The 25,975-nt window shown below is 45.2% G+C and overlaps 1 protein-coding gene across 1 annotated transcript; it reads right to left on the bottom strand.

Moving 5' to 3' along the window:
- Positions 1-12,505: 12,505 nt before the first annotated feature.
- LOC307195990 (acidic mammalian chitinase-like) lies at positions 12,506-25,366 on the bottom strand (the record flags this gene model as incomplete). The annotated part of the gene is given in 13 exon segments (XM_079940701.1): positions 12,506-12,732; positions 14,296-14,414; positions 14,416-14,435; positions 15,320-15,436; positions 16,276-16,461; positions 17,329-17,452; positions 17,898-18,022; positions 19,183-19,348; positions 19,845-19,869; positions 19,872-19,900; positions 21,460-21,661; positions 21,760-21,783; positions 25,360-25,366. Coding segments are annotated over 13 exon segments (1,371 nt in total).
- Between the last annotated feature and the right edge of the window lie 609 nt (positions 25,367-25,975).

Raw genomic sequence — 25,975 nt, 5'->3', positions numbered from 1 at the left:
TATTTGCACCTTTCAGATAATTCATTGCTTATTTTATGGACCATTTGGGAAGAAGTGTGGAACTAGTAGAAGGGCCACACAGATTGAGGTTCGAGTGCTTTCTACCACTTCTCAGATGTGGGAAATTTGGAAAATTCCTTAATCTCAGTTTCCTAGTTTGTAAAAGTGGGACATAAATGCTTACTTTTCAAAGCAGTTCTCAGCATTAAACAAAATATATGTAAAAAATCAAGTGCACAATGAGCACTCCACAAATGATAATTGTCATTATAGAATATTGCACATGTGCCTTATCTTCCTTGCTTGACTTAATGCTCCTTAAGAACACCAACCAAACCAATGTTGCTTCCCATATCACACCTAAAATCTACTTCCTATGCAAAATAGGCCACATGGATAAACATTCACTGAATACCAAATGAATTAATTTTAGTAAGAGTAACTATTATGCATATTTTATATACAAGAACTGGTTGCCCCAAGAGCATACTTTTGGGCAGGGATGTTCTGATCTCTTTCAAATCACATGCTGTAGAAGGCTGTCCAGACATACCACCTGCCTTAGTACAAGCACTAGGAAATGCAGGATGGATTTTAGCTGAGCCTTTTTGCAGTCTGAGAAGGGTTGCTGTAAAACTCGTAGCCGTAAGAGTGAGGCACTGAGGTAGTGTGCACACCAGGTACACCTGGATGAAAGGCAAGTATGGTTTCTCTCATCTTGTACTCCAGCCCTCCCAGATCATCATTAGTTCCTACTATGTCTCCCGAGCTATGTTTCGGAATGCTCAAAGCATCCTTCTCCCTTAAAAGTAAAACAGGTGAGCTAGGGAGTTCTAGCAGTGTAGCATATGAAGCACTTTGCTGGTGCCTGTGGGTCTGGACTCAGTCCTATCTCTGATTTATTTTGGGTTTCCAATCTGTAGAATGGCATTGAGGTCCTGACCCTGTTCTTACTACCAGATCTTAAGTCTCTCAGGTGAGTTTAAGAAAGCTCACAACCATCTGTGCTAGTTCAGCTGGTTTGTTTGAAAGCTTCCCAACCCTACTGTGGGCTCCTGGAAAGCCCTACAGGGCTATTAATATTCCTTTTTTCTGACCTCTTTTCCAACAGTAAGGACAGACCCCAGTCTATGATTCTAGAGCAGCGGTATGCTGCCCACACCTCTCAAAGGACAGTAAGAACTGGGATTACAGCAGTGATGGGGACAGGGTGAGGGAGGAGGGTGAGACTGGACTTGGAACTAATAAGCTGAGGGGCTTGGGAAAGTCACTTAATCTCTCTGGCTTCCTATCTCATGTATTAGTAGGAAACGATTTCCAGAAACAGATTAACATGCTATTACTCTCTCTTTCCCCTGTGCCTTCACACCTGATGCTAGAATATCTAACAACACTTTTGAATAGAATAAATGTCCAGATTCTCAAATTTCCTATGTACTCTCTGCTAGAATTCATCTGCCTGAAAACTAGTCTACAGTCTGAAGATTTTCCTTCCTTGCTTCACTTTTCACAATTGTTATTTCTTCAATGGGGAGAGAAAACAATATAAATCAGGCAGGTCAAAAAAGATTGTAGATTTAGCTCTTTCTCTTCAATGAGGCAGCCAATAAGAAGATGTAGAGATACAGGTTTTTGTGAGACCCTGATGGGGTCTTTGCTCTTGAGGTTGGACCCAGTGACCATGTCAAAGATGTCAAAGAAATGTCAAAGGCAAAATTCAAGACGAGGAGGGCATCCCACCTAGCCAGCACCTTCCGATTTTCATGGGTAAGCAGCTGGAGGGTGGCTATACTCACTCAGACTATAACATCCAGGAAAAATCCACCCTGAACTTGGTGCTGCACCTACCAGGTGGCATTACTGAGGCTTCCTCCCACAAGCTAGACCAGAAATACAACTTCGGCAAGATAAGCTCTCCCAAGAGTTTCCCTCACCTGCACCCCTATGCTGTCAAATGTTACAAGCCACACCAAAGACATACACCTGAAGAAGAAGGTCAAATACAGTCCCTCCTGCTCTGCAGGGTCATACCCCCATGGTCCTGGGAGTGTCAATAAAGTTTCCCTTTAGTTGACTGGAGCAGTGAAAAAAAAAAAAAAGATTGTAGATTTAAACCTAAATATACTAGTCATTACAGTAAATGTAAATGGGCTAAATACTCTAGGCATAAGTCAAAGATTGGCAATCTACTTTCTTGTTTAAATACTGCTTAAGTGTATGCTGCTTACAAGATACATACCACAAAGCTACAGCAAGATTGAAGTAAAAGGTTGGGAAAAATATACATGTAAACACTAGCCAAAAGAAAGTTGATGTAGCTATACTGATATTAGACAAAGCAGATTCTAAGATAAGAAGTATTCCTTGAGGGCTTCCCTGGTGGCACAGTGGTTGAGAGTCCTCCTGCCAATGCAGGGGACACGGGTTCGTGCCCCGGTCCAGGAAGATCCCACATGCCGCGGAGCGGCTGGGCCCGTAAGACATGGCCGCTGAGCCTGCGCGTCTGGAGCCTGTGCTCCGCAACGGGAGAGGCCACAACAGTGAGAGGCCCGTGTACCGCAAAAAAAAAAAAAAAAAAAAGTATTCCTTGAGATAAAGAAGGGCATTTTGTAATAATAAGGGGTTGATCCAACAAGAAGATATCAAAACCCAAAGTCTCTATAATATGTAAATTGACAAAACCAAAAGGAGAAACAGACAACTTCAAAATCACAGAGGGAGATTTTAAAGTACCTCTCCACAGTAAGAAGAAAAAGAAAAGTCAGTGTCTAGATCTGAGAAGATGATTAATAAATTTGACCTAATTGACATGCATAAAATACTGTATCCACAGTTGCACAATCATTCTTTTCAAGTGAACAAGAAGGAGTGAGGAGGGTAGGGGCCCTTGTTTCCAGAGAGTTCCCATCACTTAAAGCACACACAAAGAAGAAATACTCTGATAAAGAGGCAGAATCTAACAGGTAGTACTCATAGATGTATACACGGAAATCTGAGAGTGTTGCCATAGTAATGAGCATATGGGAAACCAGGGTAGCGGTATTAAAAGAAGGCATTCTTCCAGTAAAATGTGAGTCACAAGTTGGAAGAAATAAAGGGAGGAGGTACAGTTCCCATCCCTTATAACCTTGTGGACAGATACCGTACTTACAGTAAAAAACCATGGGAATGCACCTGCATTGAACTATTTATTCATTAATGTTCATTTATTTATTTAATAATGATCTAGTGGGGCTTCCCTGGTGGCGCAGTGGTTGAGAGTCCGCCTGCCGATGCAGGGGACACGGGTTCTTGCCCCGGTCTGGGAGAATCCCGCGTGACGCGGAGCGTCTGTGCCCGTGAGCCATGGCCGCTGAGCCTGCGCGTCCGGAGCCTGTGCTCCGCGACGGGAGAGGCCGCGGCAGTGAGAGGCCCGCGTACCGCAAAAACAAACAAACAAACAAACAAACAAAAAATAATGACCTAGTGAATGCCTACATTGTGCCAGGTACCATGAGGATGCTGGGTTGTATGAGTAAACAAGACACAGGGCTCACCATCACTGGTACAGATAGGTAAATAAGTGGAAAATTATGATCTGGTGAATTAAGTGCTACAGGACAAGTTGGTCCAGAGTAACCACTAGAGCCAAGCAAAAAGGAGTTCAGCTTGAGGAGCGGGCAGCTATGCACCTGGGGTTAAAGATTCCAAAGAAAATGGTCAGAGGTAGGTGGAAGGACTCAAAAAATGTATTTGGAAAAGATCATATTGAGAATATCCTGCATTTAGTATTGAGATACAATAAAGACAATGGAGAGACAGGGGGCAAGGGAAGCCTAGCAATGTGATAATGAAAAAATTCACCACTAAAAAAAATAAAATAGCTCTGATCTGCTGATGATATGTGTCTGAGAAAGTGAAAAAAGTGAAGTACAAAAGAGTCTGCTTCTGACATTGTGCTGAAATAGGAAGTTTTATTATATCAAGTAAAAGTTTATACACTATGTTTGGTTGTACATTATATAAAATAAACAGGAAGGTAGCCTCATAAAAAAAAAGTATGCTTCTGTACATACCAAAGATAAGAAACCGATTATGATGGATTGTTCTGGAAAATGGGACTACAGAACATGCGCGGACCATTGTAAAAACAGTCACTCGGCTTTTTAGCTCTTTGCATCAGGAGATAGAGATACTTACCCCACCCTTTGAATCTGAGCTGGCCTTGTTATTTGCTTTGATAGAAAGCAGCAAGAGGGATGACATTGTGTGAGTTCCTGGTCTAGTTTTGAAGAGGCTGTGCGGCTTTTGCTCTCACAGTCTTAGAGTGCAGAGACTGCCATCTGAGCAGAGTGAGCCTGAGGGAGGACAAGAAGCATGTGGCCAGTCACCCTAATGGCCCTAGCTGAGAGCCAGGCAACCCCAGGAGCAGTGTCAGCCAGTGACTGCCAGCTGACCATAGAGGCATGCTTCAGCCCAACCAAGACCAGTAGAAGGAGTGCCCAGCTCACCCTAGCCCAAATTGCTGATCTACAGAATTGCAAACTAAATTTATTGTTGCTGGTTTTTTTTAATTTAAATTTTTAAAATTGTGATAGAAAACACATGCTGTAATATTTATCTTCTTAACCATTTTTAAGGGTCCAGTTCAGTAGTGTTTACTATAATCACATGGCTGTGTAACAGCTCTCTAGAACTTTTTCACCATCCTAAGCTGAAACTCTATACCTACTGAACAACAACTCCCCATTTCCCAGTAAGCACCGTCTACTTTCTGTATCCATGCTTGTGACTACTCTAGATACCTCCTGTAAGTAGAATCATATAGTATTTGTCATGTTGTGATGGGTTTATTTCACTCAGCAAAGTTCATCCATGGCATAGCATGTAAAATTGTCACTATTATAAGCCACTGTATTTGGGGGAGTTTTATCATGCAGCAAAAGTTAATTGATATAAAAAGGGTAGTCTCAAAGGGTCTGATTCATTAAGTCTGGGGTGAAGACTTGAAATCTAGTGAAAATATTAGATATTAACTGGAGGAAATAGCAAGAGAAAAGATTTTGGAGCCAAACCACAAGCCACACAAGAGCCTTAGGGACCAAGGTAAGTCCTGTGAGACTTATCCTCTAGGCCAGTGTTCCCTAAACTGCCCTTCAGAGTTATGTCAATGAGTGCTGTGTTCATGATAAAAGGAGTTCTTTGGTTGAAGGTGTTGGGAAAATGCTGCATCTGAGAAGCATCTCTTGGAAAATCACAATTCTCATGGTATTGAAAGCCCCAAGAAGTCCTCTATGCTTAACCTGGCATTTCCCAAATACGTTTAATTCATGAATTTTTTTCCCCAAGTTTTCCACATTACTGTCCTACAGAACACACCAAGAAGGGGATACAGTAGACAGTGTTTCCCAAATTATTAAATATGAAATCTTTTTGTCATGCATACTTGATATTTATAGTTTATATATAGTTTTATATGGTATATAGTTTAAGTAACACTGCAGCTGTGTTAAGTAGAAATATATACCTCTAAAATTTTTAACAGCTACATTTAGAAAACCGGTGACGTTAATTTAATAATATTTTATTTAATCTAATTTATCTATAATAACATTTCATCATGTGACTACTCATTTATACAATTAATATAAAAGTTATTGAGATATTTTACTTTTTTTCCCTTTAGTGAGTCTTCAAAAGCTGGTGTGTAATTCATACTTAAATATGCATTTCAGTTTGGATGAGCCATGTTTCAAGTGCTCAGTAGCTGCCTGTGACTAGTGGCTACTGTTTTGGACAGCCCAGCTCCAGAGAGCCCAGCAGAGAACTCAGATTTGGCTCTTATGTTATAGGCTCCCCAGAGTTTTGCTTTGATTGACATGCATTTTGGACTTAGGACCTCCCTTTCTTTTGAGGGATGCTATAGGGAGCATCCATTTATAAAATATGCCTTGTGTGTACTGGGCGGATGTTCATCCTCACATTATACAGTGTGTTCTCTTTAGGAAAATCCTGGGGAGAAGTTTATTTCTCTTCTTAGAATCTAAACTGGTTGGATCTGTCTTGTTGGTTTGCTCTGATCTTCTGGATACTATATTGTGTAACTAATTTCTTTTCCTATTTTTTACTGGCTACCTGAAATGTAGAATCAAATTTTTGGCCCACGCATAGTATGCATATAGGATACATTTCCCAAATGTGTTTCATTTATTACCAGCTTGCAAAACGCTGGTGTTATTTAGAACATGTTTTGCAAAATGCTGCAGCTGATGGAAGAGCAACCTGTCAGATCCAAATGATAGCTCTGATAGTGATGTTTGAGAAAAAAAAAATGGTGGTGGAGTGAGGAACTAGAGACAGCAGCAGGACAAGAGTGGAGCAGGTGAGCGTCAATGTGTAGGAATAACGAGCAAGGTCTGGTCCCACAGACTTGCCTGCCTCCCATCTGGGCTCTCAGAGCTTCCAGCCAGGAGGTTTTAAAGACCCAGGGCGTGGCCCACCTGCTCCTTGTTGCTGGGAATGGTGGCCACCGCTCCTGGCTAGACTGTGGTGCCCCAGGTCGGCTGGTGGGAAGGGAACTCCCGCAGCCAGAGCCAAGCGGCCTTAGGAGTATAGGTGGCCTGCGCTTGAGAGGGTCCTCACTTTCCTCACGATTTTCCCGGGGCAGAACCCAACATGGAATGCTCCTTCCAGCCAAGAATCCAGCCTTGGATTCTGGCCTTGACAGCTCAAGCCAACTCAGGACGCCCCTACAGAGGTTCTGAAAAAAAAAAAAAAAGTCAATCTTTAGCAATGGATCACACAGCCTGTGGGTGTGGATGAAGGGTGCAGGTAGCCGCGAGAATTGTGAAGTGCAGGAGGTGTGGATCACTGACACCTCCAGCGCGCTGTCACTTGACCTTCAATTGTCTCCTTCCAGGAACAGGGATGGGGATTTCCTCATTGGGCTCACTCCTCCCTGTGGCTTCCCGTCCAGCCCAGCCGTGACAGCAAACCGGCTCTCTTCATCACCCTAAGAGATTCTGGCCCCTCTGCCCTTAACTTCTGCTCTGAGCTCGACAACCCTCGCGAAGGAGGGGGGAGGGGGCGTGGAAGATAGGGGGAGGGGACGCGGGTAGAAGAGGGGACAGAGTTCCGAGGGGCCAGCAAGTGCGCTTGCCGGGGGAAGCGGCTTGGGGTCGCTGTGGCTGGGATCCAGTGCCCCCGCGGGAGGGAAAAGAGGGACAGTCGCTGTCTCGGCCCCGCAAGCGGGGCGGATCATTCCGTGCAAGTGATGAGGATGCTGGTGGTTCCTAGCGAGATGGCTCAAGGACAGCCCCGCTGCTTGGGTCACCACCTGCCAGCATACTCCAACCACCCCGCTCCCCCTTCGAGGTCCCTGCCCCGCCGGGAGGGCGATGAGACAGTCAGGGGCAGCATGACTCAGATTCCTGGATGGGGTGTGCTGAAGTCAGAGGAGCGGGTCCTAAAACACTGGGTACTGCCCCCTGACCGGCTCCACTTCACTTTCCCCTCAGTTCTGAGTATGATCCAGAGACTGGAGCCCGGGCTGTAAATGAGGAGTGGCCTCCGTGTGTGGATGGGCCAGAGGGCAGCACGGAGTGTGGGTTAAGACGGAAGCCACACTACCAGCTTTGAAATGCATTTTCCAGCCCTTTGACCTTAGGCAAGTCTCTCAGCCTCTCTGCGCAGGCGTCCTGTAAAGTGGGAATAATCACCATGACTACCACAGGGGGGTCCTAATGAAAATCCAGTGAGTGGATGTTCATTAGAGTGCTGAGGACAGGGCATAGCGTGCTATGTTCATAGCGTGCTACATAAATGTTGGTTAAATAAATAAAGCAGCAGGAAGGAACTTGGAGCGAGGACTGGGGGAATATGGAGGGTGACTTCCTTCTTGACAGAGCCAGGACAATGAGATAAGGAGCCATGAGGGTGTGTGGACTCCCAGGATAAAGACAGCAATCCAGACACAAGTGCAAACGGCTAAAGTGCAAGCCACAGGGATCACAGGGAGATGGGGAAACCCTGGGCCAGAGATGTTGTAATGGCTCTGAAATAAGTTCAAGTTAAGTTCAAGTTTTCTCTTTGTAGTTAGTTTACAAAATGGCCGGGTCAGCACTTTGTGCAAATCTGGGGTCTTCTTTTCTGCAGATGTATGAGTACATTCAGTATATAATGGAATATCTGATCAACAATTCTGAGTCCTTTCACATAATTTATCATCCAAACCCAGACACGTTTGAGTGAAAGGGGCATTAGAAATATGTAATTTTTGAAATGTTTATTTTGGATTGATGTTATGTTATACAAATGGACTTACCAAATAGTTCTGTTAAAATTTTTTTCAAAAATTATTTTTCTAAAAAGTAAATATATATATGCCCAGTAAATCAAAATTTTAAATTCTGAATGATTATTCTTGCTCCATATTCACAAACTTCAATCAATTTCTTAGCCATATTTCTAGTAAGATGTCACTGGCATTTTTCTGAAGAATAAAAGTTTTTCAATGTGGTTTTACTATTTAAAATTTTTTTTATAATGTTGCCTGAAATCTTCAAAATTGCTTTTCATGGTTAATCATTTCAAAGATGCTGATACCTTTGGTGTTATTTTGCTAGGGCTGCCATAAAAGAACAGAAATTTATTTCCTCACAGTTCTAGAGGCTGGAAATCTGAGATCAAGGTGTCTGCTGGGTTGGCTTCTTCTGAGGCCTCTCTCTGTGGCTTGTAGATGTCCATCATTTCCATGTGTCTTTACACAGTCTTCCCTCTGTTTGTGTGTGTGCGTGCATGTGTGTGTGTGTGTGTGTGCGCACACGTGTGTCTGTATCCTAATCTTCTCTTCTTATAAGGACACCAATCATACTGAATTAGGGGCTACCCTAATGACCTCATTTTACCTCAGTTACCTTCTTAAAGGCCCTGTCTCCAAATACAGTCACATTCTGACGTACTCAGGGTTAGCATTTCAACGTATGCATTTTAGAGGGACACAATTCAGTCCATAAAACTTCTGTTGATTTTTCTTTGTAGGCCAGACAGTTTTTAATTGAGAAAAACTCTCTCTACAGATGCTCAGAGGAAATTCTGCTAAATCGGGGATATACTCAATTCTACTTTTTTCTATTAAAATGTTTAAATATTTTAATTCAAATATTTTCACAGATGTTATCTTTTGGCTTCCATCCAGAGAAGCTTTCTTCAACAAATATCTTCGTTACTCCTTTGAATGTTTCCCCAAATTTAGATGCTGCAAGGTTGTATGCCTCTTCAGTTTCTTTCTAATCTAATATAGCAATAAATATATCCAATTAAAAATTGTAGCTAGGGCTTCCCTGGTGGTGCATTGGTTGAGAGTCCACCTGCTGATGCAGGGGACACGGGTTCGTGCCCCGGTCCGGGAAGATCCCACATGCCACGGAGTGGCTGGGCCTGTGAGCCATGGCCACTGGGCCTGCGCGTCCGGAGCCTGTGCTCCGCAGCGGGAGAGGCCACAGCAGTGAGAGGCGCGCGTACCGCAAAAAAAAAAAAAAAAAAAAATTGTAGCTAAAAATAGTGGCTCAATCAAAATATTCTTCCTACAAATTGAAATATTTGAAAATGCAGTTTTAAAATTTCAAAACTGTATGTCATATACATTTGAGCACTTCTCATTTAATTTGTTAGATGCCTCTTTCAGAGTCTTCCTATCTGCAAAATTCATTTTTTAAATAATATTAACTTATTAAAACTTCAAAAGTTAAAGTGCTTTAGAGTTTCTTCATTGAATACTTTGATAAAATATTTATAATCGTTTTGGAATAAAATGCAATCAAAACGTAGAAGATATCTAAAATTTTTTTTAAAAGTTCAGTACCACTGTGGAACACTTTGAATTAAGACATAATTCTTCAATGGTCCAAACATTTCTAAAATCCAACAGACAATAGGCAGCAAAGAGAGGAAACTTGTACTGACACATTGATGTATATTTTCTTGTACTCAGCGTCAGCATTGTCCAAAAATTATAGATCAGTTACTCTAGGTATATAAAAATATTTGAAAATTTTACAACTTTTATTTTGAATGATAGAATGTCACTTTTTTTTAACACATTAATGAGTGACTTGTGACCTACAGCTAATTCCCAGCATATTTCTGCTCTGTAGGTTTTTTAATTTAGAAAGAATATTTTTTACATAATGTTGTATTCCATTGATATTTAAATTCATAACCACAAATATTATCATTGCAAAAATAACTTTCAATGTTGAAATTTTTAACCGAATTTACAGCAACATTTACAATAATGTCAGATGTTTCACCTTTGACGAAATGAACCGCCAAAAACTTTACTTTGATTTCATGAACTGAGTGAAAAAAATTCAACTATTACTAGAATTAACTTATGTGACTTTCTATTTAAAGCACCTGATGACAGCGATATAAATTTGGCATTACTTAAAAGCTTGTGAAGCAAACAGAGCTTCACTTTTATAAATATGTGTGCGTGCACACACACACACAAACACACACACACACACAGATTAGATAAAGAGAGAAATGAACTTGGCACATGTATTCTAATATCTGCCTAAATGAAATTTATGTTTCACCAAGTGATATCAAACACCTTTGGCAACTACCTTTGTTAAATCAGCATCTTTAAGTAAAATTCTCTTAAAATAGTTAGTAATTTAGACATAGATGCTGATGCTTGCTCAGCAGATTTGTGACCTCTGGTTTTCATGCAATGCCCAACAGCCCCATGGTAGATAGTGATGTCAACTAACAACTTATGCAAGTTATACATTCAGCTCAACTTTCTTGGAAAATGGAAATTCAGTACTTAATTTTTCATTATATAGTCACTTTAATTGTATATAGCTTATTGCTGACAAAAGCATTTACTTGAAAAATAGAAAGTGTTGTCAGACAATAAAATAAGTGGTTGTAGATTTATGCCACACAATAAATGACAAACCCTGTAGCAAGAGCATTCAGACTACTCTTTATAAGTTCAATGGTCCGATTGCTTGGTTTCTCTTTCCCTGTTCATATTACACATAATTCTAACCTATATTTTCCCACATTTCCCACTGATCCCACCCTTGGTGGCCTGATGACTTCGTGATTCTTGCAGGCCGTGGTTCAGGCCACAACACAGTAGGTGGCCCACCAAGGAGCAGCAGTGTCAATACCTCCCCCATAAGCCTTGCAGACCAAGAGGAGATAGCTGTCCTTAGCCACTTCCATCCAAGCACACGTCCGTTTCTCAGTGAGCATCTGCAGGCAGTCGCAAGAGGCTATAATTTAAGATTTGTCAGAAAAGAATCAGGAAAAGAGAGACGGGTTATTACCAGTGAACATTTACATTTAACCATGTGTTAAAGTAAGAATGCTGTGTACAGACCATGGCAGAAATTGGAAGTAGTATAAAGTAGAGGTGTGTCAAATCTACTCCAGATAACTTTGATACAACTAGTAAAAAACAAAACAAAACAAAACAACTTTTAATAAAATTCTTAAACCAGTAAAATTGCTAAATGAATGGGAAGCTGGGACAATAGTTAACAACCAGGACTACCTCAGGCAAACTGAGATGGGTAGAAACTCTGCTCATATTCCAGCTGATGAGATGGGAGGGAAAGAAATTAACTTCTGCTTGTTGTTTGATTGGTTTTGTCAAAATAGCATAATCTCCGGAACCAGTCCTCCCTGAGCTCCTAAATGAGCTGATTAGTGTGGAAGCTTCCTTGCTTGGTGAGCTGCACACTTCCTCAGCTTCTTCAGAGCAGGGGCCATGCTGTCCTGGAGATGGTAGGAGCGAAACCTCCCACCCTGCTGTAAGCTGCCTTTTCTTTCCACTTTCTTGGTACCTTCTCTGAGGATACATTCAGGTGTAGTGTGGCAATAAAGATGAAAATGAACTAATATTGTTTTAAGTTAGCTAATTTTGCAATTGTGCCGATGGTCTTTGTTTCTAGCTTCACAGGTGTGGAAGTGGAGTGTGTGGACCATCCTACAGGTGGCCCTCGTGCTCTGTCTTCAAACAAGTATGGTTTGCTTGGGTTGTTTAGCCCTGGAGTTGGGAGATGAGTTAACCTGGTAAAGGAAGAGTTCCTGAAGGAGGTGATGCAGTAAATTGTGTTCTGAGTCCAACCACTTTTCTAGGTTCTTCTGCAAGACACTTTGGAGGCATATTTGTGGGAAAGAACAAAATGAGAGATCAAATCTCCCTTGATCTCTCTTGACCCTAGAGCCTCTCATTTCTTCTCCCCTTCTGCCTCAAGAGGAGTCCAGAACACCAGAACTTCTCACGGAAATGCTCAGAGAGGTCCCAGACACTACCCATCCTTGTCTCCCAGCCCCAACCTCTGGAGACCTCTGGGAAGCAAGAAGGTAAGGCTTCTGTTTTACACACAGGGGAGTATCACGTAGATTCACAAATCAAAGTAGACAACTTGGTAGTCTGAGGCAAAACTTCCATTTAATCATCCTTCTGTCCTACAGTCCCCAATGGATCCCACAAGAAGATGGCTTAAATCCAGTTACAGCAAGAGCAGCTGGTGTCAAAGACCAGGCCTGTCTGACAAGCCTCCTCGTAGGTACATCCATCTACACAGTTGTAGAAGGTGCACTTGCTGGTGGGGCTGGGATAGAGACCGTTGGACTTTCCGACACAGAATCCACTCTCGCCAGTGCTGCCACTCCCGGGAGCCACAGTGTTGGTGGGGGAGCCCATGGTAGAGGTGGGCACTCTGCAACCTGAGAGAGTAAGAAAAGGGCCCCATAGGTTCTGGGGTGGACTACTTCCCCAGCATAAGTGTTGTGTCTGTAGTGTCACTGGGGGTTCCTCATCTTATCTGAACCAGTGGTTAAATGCTCTGGGCCTGAATCAGTGATACCCAAGTTCACAGCCCAGCTCTGCTATGAGCTATGTGACCAAAAACAAGTCATTAACTTCTCTGAGCCTCAATTTCCTCCCTTAAATGATGGAATACTAGTACTATCTCTTAGAATTATTACATAAAGCATTTTCCCATGTGTATGCTGTATAAAATGTAAGTGCTACAGAATAATTAACTTTGTTTTTATTTTATTTTTAAGAGGAAAGTAATGTTTATTTATCACCTAAATGCTTGTCCAAATACTATGTTCCATAACCCCCCAAAATCCTACAAAGTGGAAGAATTTTAAAGATTATTTTATTCATGTCAGCTAAGGTGAGAACTGAGATTCAAAACTAGTTCTACCTTGAGTTCAGAGCCTGTGTTATGCCTACTACACTGTTGTCTTTCTTTTTTAAACCACTTTATTAGGTATGATTGACATACAAAGTGTTTACATACAACTTGATGGGTTTGGAGATAAGTACACATTGCGATTATCACAATCAATGTCGTAAACATACCCATCACCTCCAGAAGTCTCCTCCTGTCCTCTTTATTTATTATTATTTTTTGTGGTAAGAACACAAGATCTACCCTTCCAGCAAATTTTTAAGTATACAATATAGTATTCTTAACTACAGGCACTATGTTGTACAGTAGATCTCTAGGATTCATCCATATTGTAAAACTGAAACTTGCACCCTTTGACTAATACCTCCCTGTTTCTCCCTCCCTAGTTTTTATGTTTAAGTAGACTACACCTGTCTCCAAGAGCACCTGTGAGGATAACTTGAAATAATCAGCAGAATTGACATGGTCCAGCAGTCAGCACTGGCTGTCCACATGTGACATGGTCCAGCAGTCAGCACTGGCTGTCCACATGTCTTCCTGGCCTCTTCTGCTTTCTGCACTTGCCCAGGCCTTTGGGTCTGGGGCAAAGCTGTGTGCTGAGACTAATCGTAATTCTGCTCCTCACTTCAGGGAATGGGCCAGCTGGACCCCGTCAGGGTTCTCCTTCTCTCTTCCCTCTCCTCACCACCTAACTTTGCCATCCCTCCCTTACCTTGTCTTCTCTGCTCCACAAAGTTCCTAAAGGCTGGAGCTGGGCAGACAGGAACAGGAACAAGGCATTTGTGGTCCCCTCTCTACCCAGGCTCCGGAATGTTCTCCAGGAGCTCCTTGAACAGCTCTACAAGGAAAGCCCTCGGGAACAGGGATGGGCCTTTCTCTCTCACTCAGGGGCTGTCCCTTAGCAGCCACCTGAGTCTCTCTTTCTGGGTCCCAAATGCCAGTTCCCAGTGGACATGCTAGGACAGGTGGAAGATCTGAAGGAGGCTTTCTTTGAAGCCAGACTGGGAGGAGCTCTGGATAGTCTTTTCTTCTTCCTTAATGTCTAGTTTGTTACCTCGTGGCTGGTAGGTGGTGCTTCACTACTTACTGGGAGTGGAGACGCTGAGTGCAGACTTGAGGGCATGCATGAAAGGGTATTTGTCTTGTCCACAGAAAGTGCCCGTGAAGTCATCCAAGCCAATGTTCCAGACCATGGACCCCCAACTAGTTCTTCAGCAGCCACTCATCCTGTGGGAGAGAATCGGGGGCACTGTGGGATGTCCTTGCACACGCACAGGGAGTGACTCCAGCAGGATGACGGGGAAGGCCATGATCCAGTCATGGAGAGGAGGGAATGGGAGAGTGGCTTTCCCACAGAGACTCTGGGAGTCATGGACATATTTGTAGACAAGGAGAGATCTTAGGACTACCAAGTCAGGGAGAATGAGTCTCTCCCCTGCTCTCTGTTATCACCAACCACCTTCTGAGAAGGCTTGTCTGAGTTGGAGCTTGGGTGGTTGTGATGTCAAAAGAGATACAGGGCCCTTCACCTGGCAAGTGTCTGGGCAGAGAGACAGGGCTCCTGATGGGGAGGTATAGGGTGAAGTGCTTTGGGGCTGGTAAATAGTAACCACCCAGATATGAGCATGTAAAGGCCAGTGGGCAGAAGCCTAATGGCTCCAAGGATCTCTTGCCTCCCGATGTGGGTTCCTCCTGTATGAAGTTACTGTATGCAGGAGAGGAGAAAAGGAGAGGGAGAAACTGATCTACACCATGGCCCTCGGGGTGGAAGAGTGCCTAATTCAGGAAGCACGAATCAGAGCGCTGGATCAGGAGCAGAGCAGAGCAGGGAAAGGGGCCAAAAGGGAGTCTCCAGGAGTGGGCGTGGGGGCCGAGGACGAGAAGGCACAGGAGCTGAGGGAAGGGAGGAACCAGCTGCAACTGCCCGGGAGCAGAGGGGCTGTTCCAACCGCCGAGCTCTACAGCTGGGCCACCAGCTCCCTTGAGACCTCAGGGCCACCCTGGGTCTTGCCTTACCTCTCTTAGGTGTTTTCTTGTAATTCAAATGTACTTGGAGGGCAGGTTCCCTACCTCTCCCAACTGTGTAGAAGGAAGGGTGTGGAGGGCCTTACCTTGAGGGTGAAGCTCTTGGGATTGGCATATCCAATCCACTGATTCCCCTTGTAGGCATAGGGCACCTTCTGGGGAGCGTTCCACACCTCGGTGGCTCCTTTCAAGAAGGAGCAGACCTGGGGCAGGCGGACAAATCACGGCTCAGATGCACCTGCCTGTGTTTGGCTCACATCTCCCTCCTCCCTCCCTTTATTTTCTGGAATACATTCCTCTCCCCACCTCTCTTTGCTGGAAATAAGAGCTCATGGTTCCAGTTTCACCCCAGCTCCCCTGCTTTCCCTCTTGTGGGTGGCACAGTGGAAAGGGCACAGGCTGGAAAGACAAGACCTAAATTCCAGTCCTGGGTCTGCCAATACCCATCTGTGAGACAAGGGACAGGGCAGCTTCTTTGTGCCTTGTGGCCCAGTTTCCCCTTGAAACGAGTTTTCCTGTTTCTCTTATTTGAAAGAATTTTTGCCACAAAAGAGCCAAGAGCCAACAAGTGGGTGAGAACACATAATGTTTAGGGTCTGAGATTCTGGTGCTGGACAACTTTAGTTTGAATCTTAGCTCTGCCACATACAAGTTCTGTGACCCTGAGCAAGTTTCTTAATCCCTCTGTGCCTCTGTGTCTTCTTGTGTAAGAGGATAAAATCAGCACCTCACTGTTGTGAGGGTTAAATAGGATGATATATAAAAATCACTGAGAACAGAGCCTGGCTATACATTTGGACCCGGTAAATGTTAACCACTACTAGCATGAAAGATGCACATTTACTCTAAAAGGTTAAAATTTGAGATGTTTTATCAATGGTTCATTCTACCCTTCCCTCCCTACCACATACACTCAGAGCTGGCAACAATGGGGTACCCTGTATTAGAAATCAGAGTATAAATTCCTTCTCTTTGGAAGTATCTATGATTCTTTAGAACAGAAAGTGAATCTCTCTGCTCCTCCGGCCCTCTGGGACATTACCTCAAAGTAGGCAAGACTCCCAGCTTCCTGAGTGTAGGACCTGGCAGTCCCAGGGCCAAAGGTGAGAGTATCCAGACCATGGCTGGCAGGATTAGTGAGAGTGAAGGTACTGGCATAAGCCCCAAAGCCCACCATCAGCTCCTCAGCAGGGGCACCTTGATTCTTCCAGTAGTTCATTGCATAATCCTAGAGGCAAGGTAAGGAACATATTACTGTACTAAAAAGCAGCTGAGGATATGCCCAGAGGCCTGTGGAATAGCCAACGTTTTCTACCCAATTTCCTGGCCACTTCAGACATAGCCTGCAGTCCAGACCCTTCCACAGCCCAACCTCACAGAAAGGAAAGTGGTACCCTTCCTTCTGGAACTGGGTGTTAGAGGCAGCGTCAGTCAAGAGGTATAGTACTTAGGTAGCAGGGCCCAGTGTCAACTGGGAATGAAATGTTCCACTATCCTCCTTCCCCTCATACTGGACTTGGCATTTGGGATGGGACTGGGGTTCAGCTGTGCATCCTCTTGTTTTCCCAACTTGTGGAATATAGCAGCTCAGAATTGTTTGAGCATGGGGTATGCTCCTGGGAGACTTTCCCATGCCAATTTTTATATCTCTGGTTGCATTCTACACTGAAATCACATCTAGCCAACTTACACACCTACTTATCATTAAGATTTATTATTACAGCTGCCTATGCCATACAAGTTAAGAAGATAAATCTTATGGGATGGGGAGAAAGTAGAAGGGAGGTGAGGAAGATTAGGGGCAAGATAGATCATGAAACGTGCTCCTAGCATCAATGACAATGATAGTTAAATTATTTTTTCAATGTTTGGGATTATCCCAAGCCACTATTCTGCTTCCTTTGGTGTGAAAGATGAATGGGTACAATTAATCATAGGAGAAAGGAAGCAGGCAACATGAACTGGGTTAAAAAAGATCACCATCTTTATCTTGTCCATCAAGCTTCCTCAGCCTCCCTTTTGGTCCTTGGCCAGGGATCCCATGACATGCTTTGAAAATATCCATCAGAATTAACTGTCCCAAATCCTTACTCACCACACTGAAGTATTTGTAGTCTCCCTTGTCATTGGGTCCTGCAAACAGGGGGCTGTCCTCTCCTGTGAAGCCATCCCAGGAGCCCCTGAGGTCATAGGTCATCACGTTGATGAGGTCCATGTACCTTGGGCTGTTGAGGGTAGGATACAAGAGAAGAAAAATGATCCAGAGGAAATCATAGTCTCCAACCCACTGCCCCTAAAGCTCCTAGTCCCTACTGGATGTGTTGTTTGTAATTACATCATGAGGGAATATGCTTTATTGTTCTTTATTTCATTCTCTCTCACCTTTATTTGAAAAATTGATATATAGAAGGCTTACAACCCATAATCAATATCTGGCTGCACTCAGACCTTCAGGTCTTGTAGAAGTTTGAAACTCAGCTAACCTTTTCCAAATAGCCTTTTATCATTGAGAATTTTGGCTGGCTTCCCACGCCTCTCTCTCAGGCTTTGGGGTCATCTTATTCTTTTGGAACAGAGCCTTCTCTCTCCAAGGTACCTGAGCATTGGCTAATCTATGGGGCAGGTCTCAGAGTTACTTAGCTCCTGGGCTTGGGGTTTACTTACTTTGACATCTCGGGGATCTGGTAGGCAGTTTCAATGGTACCTTTGCCAGCTGACACAGCAGCAGAAATCAACAACCTAGGCTTGTTGCTCTGGGTGGCTTCGTGCTCAAAAGCCTCATACATTTCCTGTGAAACAGAGGACACTGGACTCAGGCTGCAAGGACCAATGAACATTTGACAAGGTCATGATTCTTACAAAGAAAGCTGAACAGTGTTCAGCTTAGAGTCCTTTGCTTCAAAAACTGTTGTTGGGGGGCTTCCCTGGTGGCGCAGTGGTTGAGAATCTGCCTGCCAATGCAGGGGACACAGGTTTGAGCCCTGGTCTGGGAGGATACCACATGCCACGGAGCAACTGGGCCTGTGAGCCACAACTACTGAGCCTGTGCATCTGGAGCCTGTGCTCCGCAACAAGAGAGGCCGCGACAGTGAGAGGCCCGTGCACCGCAATGAAGAGTGGCCCCCACTTGCCACAACTAGAGAAAGCCCTCACACAGAAATGAAGACCCAACACAGCCAAAAATAAAAAAACAAAACAAACAAAAAGAACTGTTGTTGGTCTCTGGGAACAACAATGAGTTGTCTCCCCAAAACTTGTACTGAGGGAAATTTGGTGACCCTCTAAGAGTCACAAATAATGTCCAGAGCAGAAAAATAAAAAAAGAAAGCTAATATATGGACCAAAAAAAAAATGGCTCTTAGCTCTACAGACTATATATGATTAAATCTAACAATTGGAAAAATCAATCATGGAAGAAGAGGAAATAAGAGTACTGATGCAATCATTGGTGCTCAATCAAGCTGCCCAGGGGAGAGGACACTCTGGCCCAACAACTTTATGTCTGGCCCTGGTGGCAGGAGTACCTCTTTGCTGGAAGCATCTGGTTCTACTTACCAGAGTGAGGGGCCATTGAACATCTCAGTCTGTAACTAGCTCACCTTGCCCTACATTGCTGCCCCCCAAGGAAGGACCTGTCTGAGGACTATTTGACTTCCCATAGCTGTGCTTAGAACATGAATGTTTCAGACTCCTTGGCAGATTTCTTACTGTAAATAAGTTAACTTTCATGCTCCCTTACAGTAGTCTCTATAACTTGGCCCTACAAGTTTTCCCTGAAAGAAAAATCTGATCTTACACTATAGAAATCAGGCTTTGAGCCAGAAGAACTGAGATTCACACCCTCAGGTGTACTTAGCCTCGCTCAGAACCCCTCATCATATAGTGGTCTTCACCCCAGTCCATTGTGGACCAGATTCTATGTTCTTTGGACACAGGGAATGTGAGTCATCTTCAACAGGACAGTGAAGAGCTGCTTGGTGTCAGCTGGGTTGCCACAGTTGCCAGGATACTCCCAATCAATGTCCAGCCCATGGAAGTTGTACTTCCTCAGAAACCATATGGCTGACTGGATGAAGGTCTGGTGGTTCTCAGCAGTGGCCACCATGTTGGAGAATCTGGAGTCAGCAAGTCATTATGATCTTAGTGGCAGTGATGGGCTTCAACGTGGACTCTCTCAAGGGCAGGATTCTATTATGTGGCACTTGGGGCTGGGGTAGGGGTGGGGTGGGGGGACACAGGAGGAAACAATAGTGGCCTAAGCTCCTGGGTCCTCTGTCTTGTCACTTAGCCTCCTATTTGTCCAGATGCATATTCAGTTATTCAGACATTCATTTGACATTTGGTAGTGCTGGGATATAGTGGTGAATACAATAGAGTTTCTGCCCTGGAGGAGCTCCTATAAAGGAAGGTATAGATAAGTAGATAGGCAGGTGGTAAGAGCTGTGATAAGGGAAGGACAGACTTCAAAGAGAGCTCTGACCAGAAGGTTATAGGATATCTAAATTTATACCTGAAGCCAGAGGCCACCCACTTCAGAGAATTCAGAGCCCTTGGAGTTTGGAAGAGACTGAGTAATCTGGGAGCGATTCCTCTGTGAATGCAAAGTCTTACCCTTGGGTTCCAAAGTTCCAGCCCCAACAGATAGCAGGGTTTTCAGTCCCCTGTTGCTGGAGATAGAAAGATCCCAATGTAAATAAAATTCCACAGGCAAGGAGATGTCATCTGCTGGTCAGTCTCTCCACCCTCGTATCCCACACCTGAGCAGCGCCAGGCCTACCCCATTACCAGTCTCTGATCTCGCACTGGGAGCAGAGCTCTCTGTAGGAGCAAAGTACTGTCTTACTCTGGGTACCTCCAGGACACAGTATAAATGCTCATTGAACAGGTTCCTGTTCCTGGCCTTGCCAGTCGGCTGGTGGATCCTGATTCAACAGGAAGCTTCAGGGGAAGACAAGGCAGGGCATCCTAGGGAGGATGGAAGAGCCTAAAAGTAGTCCCTTAGCACAGATGGTAGAGGGGCTGGAGCTGCCAGGATACACTAGGCCAGAAAGCTGAAAGTCTGAGACTCTTAAAGGAAAGAACAAGGAATAGAGGCAGTAGACGTGTCTACCATTTACTGAGTGCCTACCAAATGCCAGGTACTTTACATACATTGCTTCTGTCACCCTTACAATCCCAATAGGCAGGAAGTATTAATCTCACTTTGCCCTTTAAGTGATATTCAGAGAGCTTAAGCAATCTGTTCCAGATCACCCAGCTACTAAGGTTGGCAGAGCCAGGATTTAAACCTAACTCCTCTATTCCATGGTGTCTCCCAGCAGGCACCCAGGTCCTGTGAGCTTGATCTTAAAAACTACCCACTGGGGCTTCCCTGGTGGCGCAGTGGTTGGGGGTCCGCCTGCCGGTGCAGGGGGCGCGGGTTCGTGCCCCGGTCTGGGAGGATCCCGCGTGCCGCGGAGCGGCTGGGCCCGTTGGCCGTGGCCGCTGGGCCTGCGCGTCCGGAGCCTGTGCTCCGCGGCGGGAGGGGCCGCAGCGGTGAGAGGCCCGCGTACCGCAAAAAAAAAAAACAAAAAAAAAAACAAAAAAAAACTACCCACTGGATTCCCAACTGGACCAAAGTGTCAATTAACCTATCTGATAAACTGATCAGGCATTCCTGAGTTCTGCCACTTACTAGTTCTGTGGGCAAGGGAAAGCTTTTAACCTCTCTACAGTGCAGTTTCCTCAAGCTTAAAATATCTTTTAAACTTTAACATGCCTACTTCCTAGTGTTTGTTGTGGGGGTTACATAAATAATAAATGAAAAGCACCTAGCATGTCTGGCCCACCCAATTCATTGGTAGTCACTCAGTACATGTGCTAAGTGTTTAACTGGCACGAGAACCATCTCAGGTTAAATTGGCAGCTAGCCCATAGGTTGGTGTGGGTCTGTACTGCAACATGGCAACCTCCAGGGGACTGTATTCACAATGAATCCCTTGTGGATGGCTGCTCATGGGACACATAGCATTCAATGCGAAGGATCTGCTGAGAAAATAATCCAGACGAATGACAGCAACCTGCCTCTCCTAGGGAGAATGATGCCAATAGCTCTGCCAATGAGGCATGAGAGTGACTGCAAACAGGACTCAAAGACGAGGCATTCTGGTGTTGGTGTCTCTAAGGACTTCTGAAAGACCCATGTGAAAACCTCCAACACAGCCCAGAGCCCAAGCCCAGAACTCACTAGTGCTTGAGGCCATTGATGCTGGCATAGAGGGTCTCATCATTCCACTCAATGGTTGTCATCTGGTTGTTGGTCATGCCAGTGAAAGCAAAGATGATGTGTGTGCAGAGACAAGGGTCCACATTCTCGGGCATGTAGTGGGCAATCCCAGGACGGTACTGGCTCCAATTGGTGAAGTAACAGACAATTTTGGTTGCTGTGCCTGGAACGGCAGGGAAATAAGAGGTGGCTCCTGCCCTGACTAATATCCCTTGTCCCCAGGGCACCCTGGTACTCCCCATCTTCACATGGGGCACTTACCCAGCTGCAGCAAGAGGGCCAGCCCTAAAGAAGAAAAGAGATCTTGGTCAGAGGGTAGCAGGGTCTTTCTTTCCCTGGCTGACCTGAGACAGCACTCGGCAGTAAATGGAGAAGGGGAGCTGGGGCCTGGTACCCCCTCTGCTCTATAAATCCTTTCCCAACATGGACCCCTGCATGATGATTTCAGGGAAAGTAGCTAATGTAGGCACTCGGTGAGCTACCTGGAAGCTCAGATGATAGTGAGCAGTTCAGGAACCAGGAACACATGTTGTTATTCGTTCAACAAACTCATATTAAGTACTGAGTTCTGAAGACAAAAAGAAAAACTAGACAAACTCCCTGCCCTCAGAGAACTCTGAGCCTGGTGGGGAAGTCAAACCTGTAAACACAACCAAACCTCAGCTCAATGCAATGAGACAAGTGTTAAAATTGAGATATGCACAGGATATTATAGAAAACAAGTCAGGGAAGACTTCCCAAGAGAGGTGACATTGGGACTGGGCTCTCTGTTCTCCCTCTAGGCTCCTTTGGGATTTGTGCTTTCTTATCCCTATCACAGCATGTTTCACCCTGAAAGCACTAATTGTTTATTGGTCTGCCCACTAGAATGTGAACTCCCTGAGGGCAGGGACTGTGCTTACACCGCTGAATCCCCACTACCCAGCCCAGTGCCTGGCACACAGTCAACTCTCTGTCCATATGTATTGAATAAACAGACCATAAAGATAAACCAAAGTGGTGGAGAAGGGCAGAGGAGGCACCAGAGGTGGAGAAGGGGAGGGCAGGCAGAGGGCCCCCTCCGGTAGCCATACCCTTCACACTAAGGACTAGAACTCACTTTTCCAGAACCAGTTTCACTCTACTTCTCAACTGAAATTATGCTCCTAAATTTTATTTCCATCCAAGCTACGCAGTTGTACCCAGGATGCGCTGTGCTATCTGACTCAGTGACCATTCTCATTGGGCTCCTACCCACAGTTGCGGCGTCATCTCTAGGGATGAGTTAGCACTGGCGGAACTGCATTAGCTCTTTAAGGGCTTGTCTGCCTCTCTCCCTGGAACCCTCACACCTATCCCCAAAGTACACAACCAGAAAAACCTCTGCCTCATCCAGTTTTCTGCTAACTGTTCCTGTTAGTTGATTAATCCTTGGTCAAGTGTATGCACTGAGTTCCCGCTCTGTGGCTGGCAGTGAGGAGGCATCACAGAGCATCAGAACTAGAGTGGCTAGCCCAGGAGTTGAGGAAGATGGTGGAAGAGTAAGACGCGGAGATCACCTTCTTTCCCCCAGGTACATCAGAACTAGAATGGCTAGCCCAAGTCTTCCATCACCCTACATGGGGAAATGGCCTTGTCCTGATTCACCAGAGTTATCCATTTTCTTTCCCTTCTGAAGCCCTTGGGTGATTAGCAGGTCCTTCCTTCCTCTTCCTCTCCCTCTCTTCCTTCCTTCCTTCCCCACTATGTTATGAACCCAAGGAATCTGCAAGAGAGACAGGGGACAAGGAAGCCTTGGAGCATAGAGAGTGAGGGTGGAGGTAGAATAAATAGAGGAGAAAAAGCAGATACTCTGAAAGCTCACCTGGGCCACCTGGGACAGACTCACCTGCAAGAATCAGCCATTTCCCCTTTTTGGTGGGAAGTGCTCATTGCGAGTTCCAGGGCTGAATGGGCACTCGACAGCTTTTTATAGGGAACACTGGAGGCCTTGCCCCCCGCACCTGGCTCCCTTCAGCAAGCAAGGCTCCCTTCCTCTGACCCAGGAATAAAGGGGTAGCAGAGGACACATGGCTCCCACTTAACCTCTGAACCTTATCTGTGTTTTCCTTCTTAGGTAATCAACCCCAAGACACAATGGAGACTCGGTAAGAACAGCCTTAAAAGGTTATTGACTGAAGGTACGTTTAGGAAAATGGTATATCTGGCACAGGTATAAGACTGGCCTAGGGTTCAAAGTCATTATAGGTCCCAGTAGGCCCTACATGTCCAAAGAGACCATCTGGACTCTAGGGGATGAGTATGGACAAGGGAAGTGAGGCTGCCATTTGACCAGGATTTATCGCTGGCCAGACAAAGGTAGGCAGCCCTGCCCAGCCTCCAACTCCTTGATTCCATCGTAACAATAGATGTCAGGTAATGGCTACCAGTTTGTGAGGTTTCACCAAGTTTGCAGTGAGAAAGCATCACTTTTCAAGCTTGCTTCCGTTTAACCGAAGGTGGCCCGGTTTTCAGAGGATGGAGGAAATTCACGGGGTGCAGACATTTATAGTTAGGCTTTGCTTCAGACGGGAGAAGCAGCAAGTCCTGGGACAAGGCCCCAGGCAGCCATAAAAATCAGAGCAAAGACAGCAGCAAAAATGTCCGTGGATCGAGGCACTGAGGATCACAATGTTTTAGGACCTGCCTCCCTCCCTCTACTCCACTCCCAGGCTAACTGCCCAGACAGAAGGGGATGCACCTACAGGAAGCCCACTATGAGGCCACATCACAGATGTCCAGACCGCGTCTCAGGGTCACTCAGCCCCAGAAGGCAATGAGAGGAGCAAAGGTGTGGTTTTTCCTCTGGCATTGACACCAGCCCCAGGACACACACTGAGTCCGACCAAAATCCCAGTTGGGACGGGTGGCACTGCTGGCCGCACTCCAGGCAACACCTACCTGCTGTTTAGAGACCTACTAGGTGAGTGTTCAATGTCTTCTGAAAGATGCTGATCAGACCTTTGGGAACTTCTAATCCAGACCCATTTAAGGGCAATCTGGGTTCACAGAGAATACAGGAATGGCTCCTACAGATTTCAATATAAGTATGATGGGCTCCTGGCAATCCCATGGCTGTTATCCTTCCCAGGCCTTTGACTCAGTTGGCCTCTAGTCATTGACTGCCAAGCCCTTGAGGCATGAACTAACTGGAATTGGCCCGGTCTTGAAAATAGTAATAACAGCTCACATTCATTCAGCCTGTGCAATGTGCGAGATGATTAAGTCATTTAATCCTCAAATCAACCCTTTGAGGCAGATTATGGTCATCCCTTTTACAGACTGGGGAAACTGAGATTTAAGGGAAATTAATTAACTGTCTAAGGTCACACTGAGAATAAGTAGAGCTGAGACCCAAGCAGAGACAGCCTGCCTCTGGGACCCGGGTTCTCTTGCTCCACCATCCCTCACCCACACCACCCTATACAACGGCACATACGGCTCCTCTATGGCAGAGGACTCCTACCTAGCCTTAAAAAGTCTCCTGAAAGAAGTTGTCTGGGGTCGGGGGGGGGGGGGGGGGGCGGGGGGGGGTGGGTAGGAGGTTGATCAGAGTTCCTCTCCAATCTCAGCTAAACAAAAGACCCTAATCTCCTTAATCTACTCCTGGATATTTGCAAAGCAAAGGGTTCTCTCCTCACAGCAGTTGTGAGAAAGGAATCCATAGAGTTCAGGGCTTGGAGCCCAAGACATAGACCTTTGATGGACTTTTGGGCTCCATGTGAGGCCAAGGTAACTGTGTTGGACAGCTGTCCATGATAATCAAAGTAACAACAGACACAAATAATGTTTTTGATGTGTCACGTACTAGCCTAAATTCTTTGCAAATATTACCTTACTTACCCCTCATATCTCCGGCAGCAGGCACGCTTATTATCCCCATTTTACAGAGAAGAGTGGAGCACAGAGAAGGTAAGTAACTTGGCCAAAGTCACACAGTAAGTTAGTGACAAAGCCAGGATGTGAATCCACGCAGTCTGACTCCTGACTGTGCTCTTAATCATTTCACTCTTCTGCTTCTCAAGAACGCAACAACCTGAGGAAGCAAAGGACTGAGCCAGAGTTAGAAAACCAGAGAGGTACCCCAAACAACATATACCTTATAGTAAGAAGATCTGAGCTCTGGGGCAGCATTTAGGGGGCCTTGGGCACAAAGTTCCCCCTAGTCTCCAGCAGCGTTTGCCACCCCTGTTTTTTCATATGTACATCTGATGTTTTCTCAACCATAAAGGAATAAATCCCCTGGTACTCCCACTCTCACTCACCTTCGGATCACGTAGCCACCTCTAAGCCCCTTCACCTGCAGAAATTCTGGTGCTGAGGCAGGAGATAGATGGGTTCCAGGCTAGGCATTTACAACTAGCCTCTTGTTTACATTTCTTGAGGAAGGAGGCATGTGGGCTCTAGACTAGACACTTACAGCCAGCCTCCTGTTTGCCCTTTGAGATGGAAATAACAA

This window comes from Stenella coeruleoalba, assembly GCF_951394435.1.
Source record: "Stenella coeruleoalba genome assembly, chromosome: 1".
NCBI lineage: Eukaryota > Metazoa > Chordata > Mammalia > Artiodactyla > Delphinidae > Stenella > Stenella coeruleoalba.
This window is presented reverse-complemented; position numbering and strand designations above follow the sequence as displayed.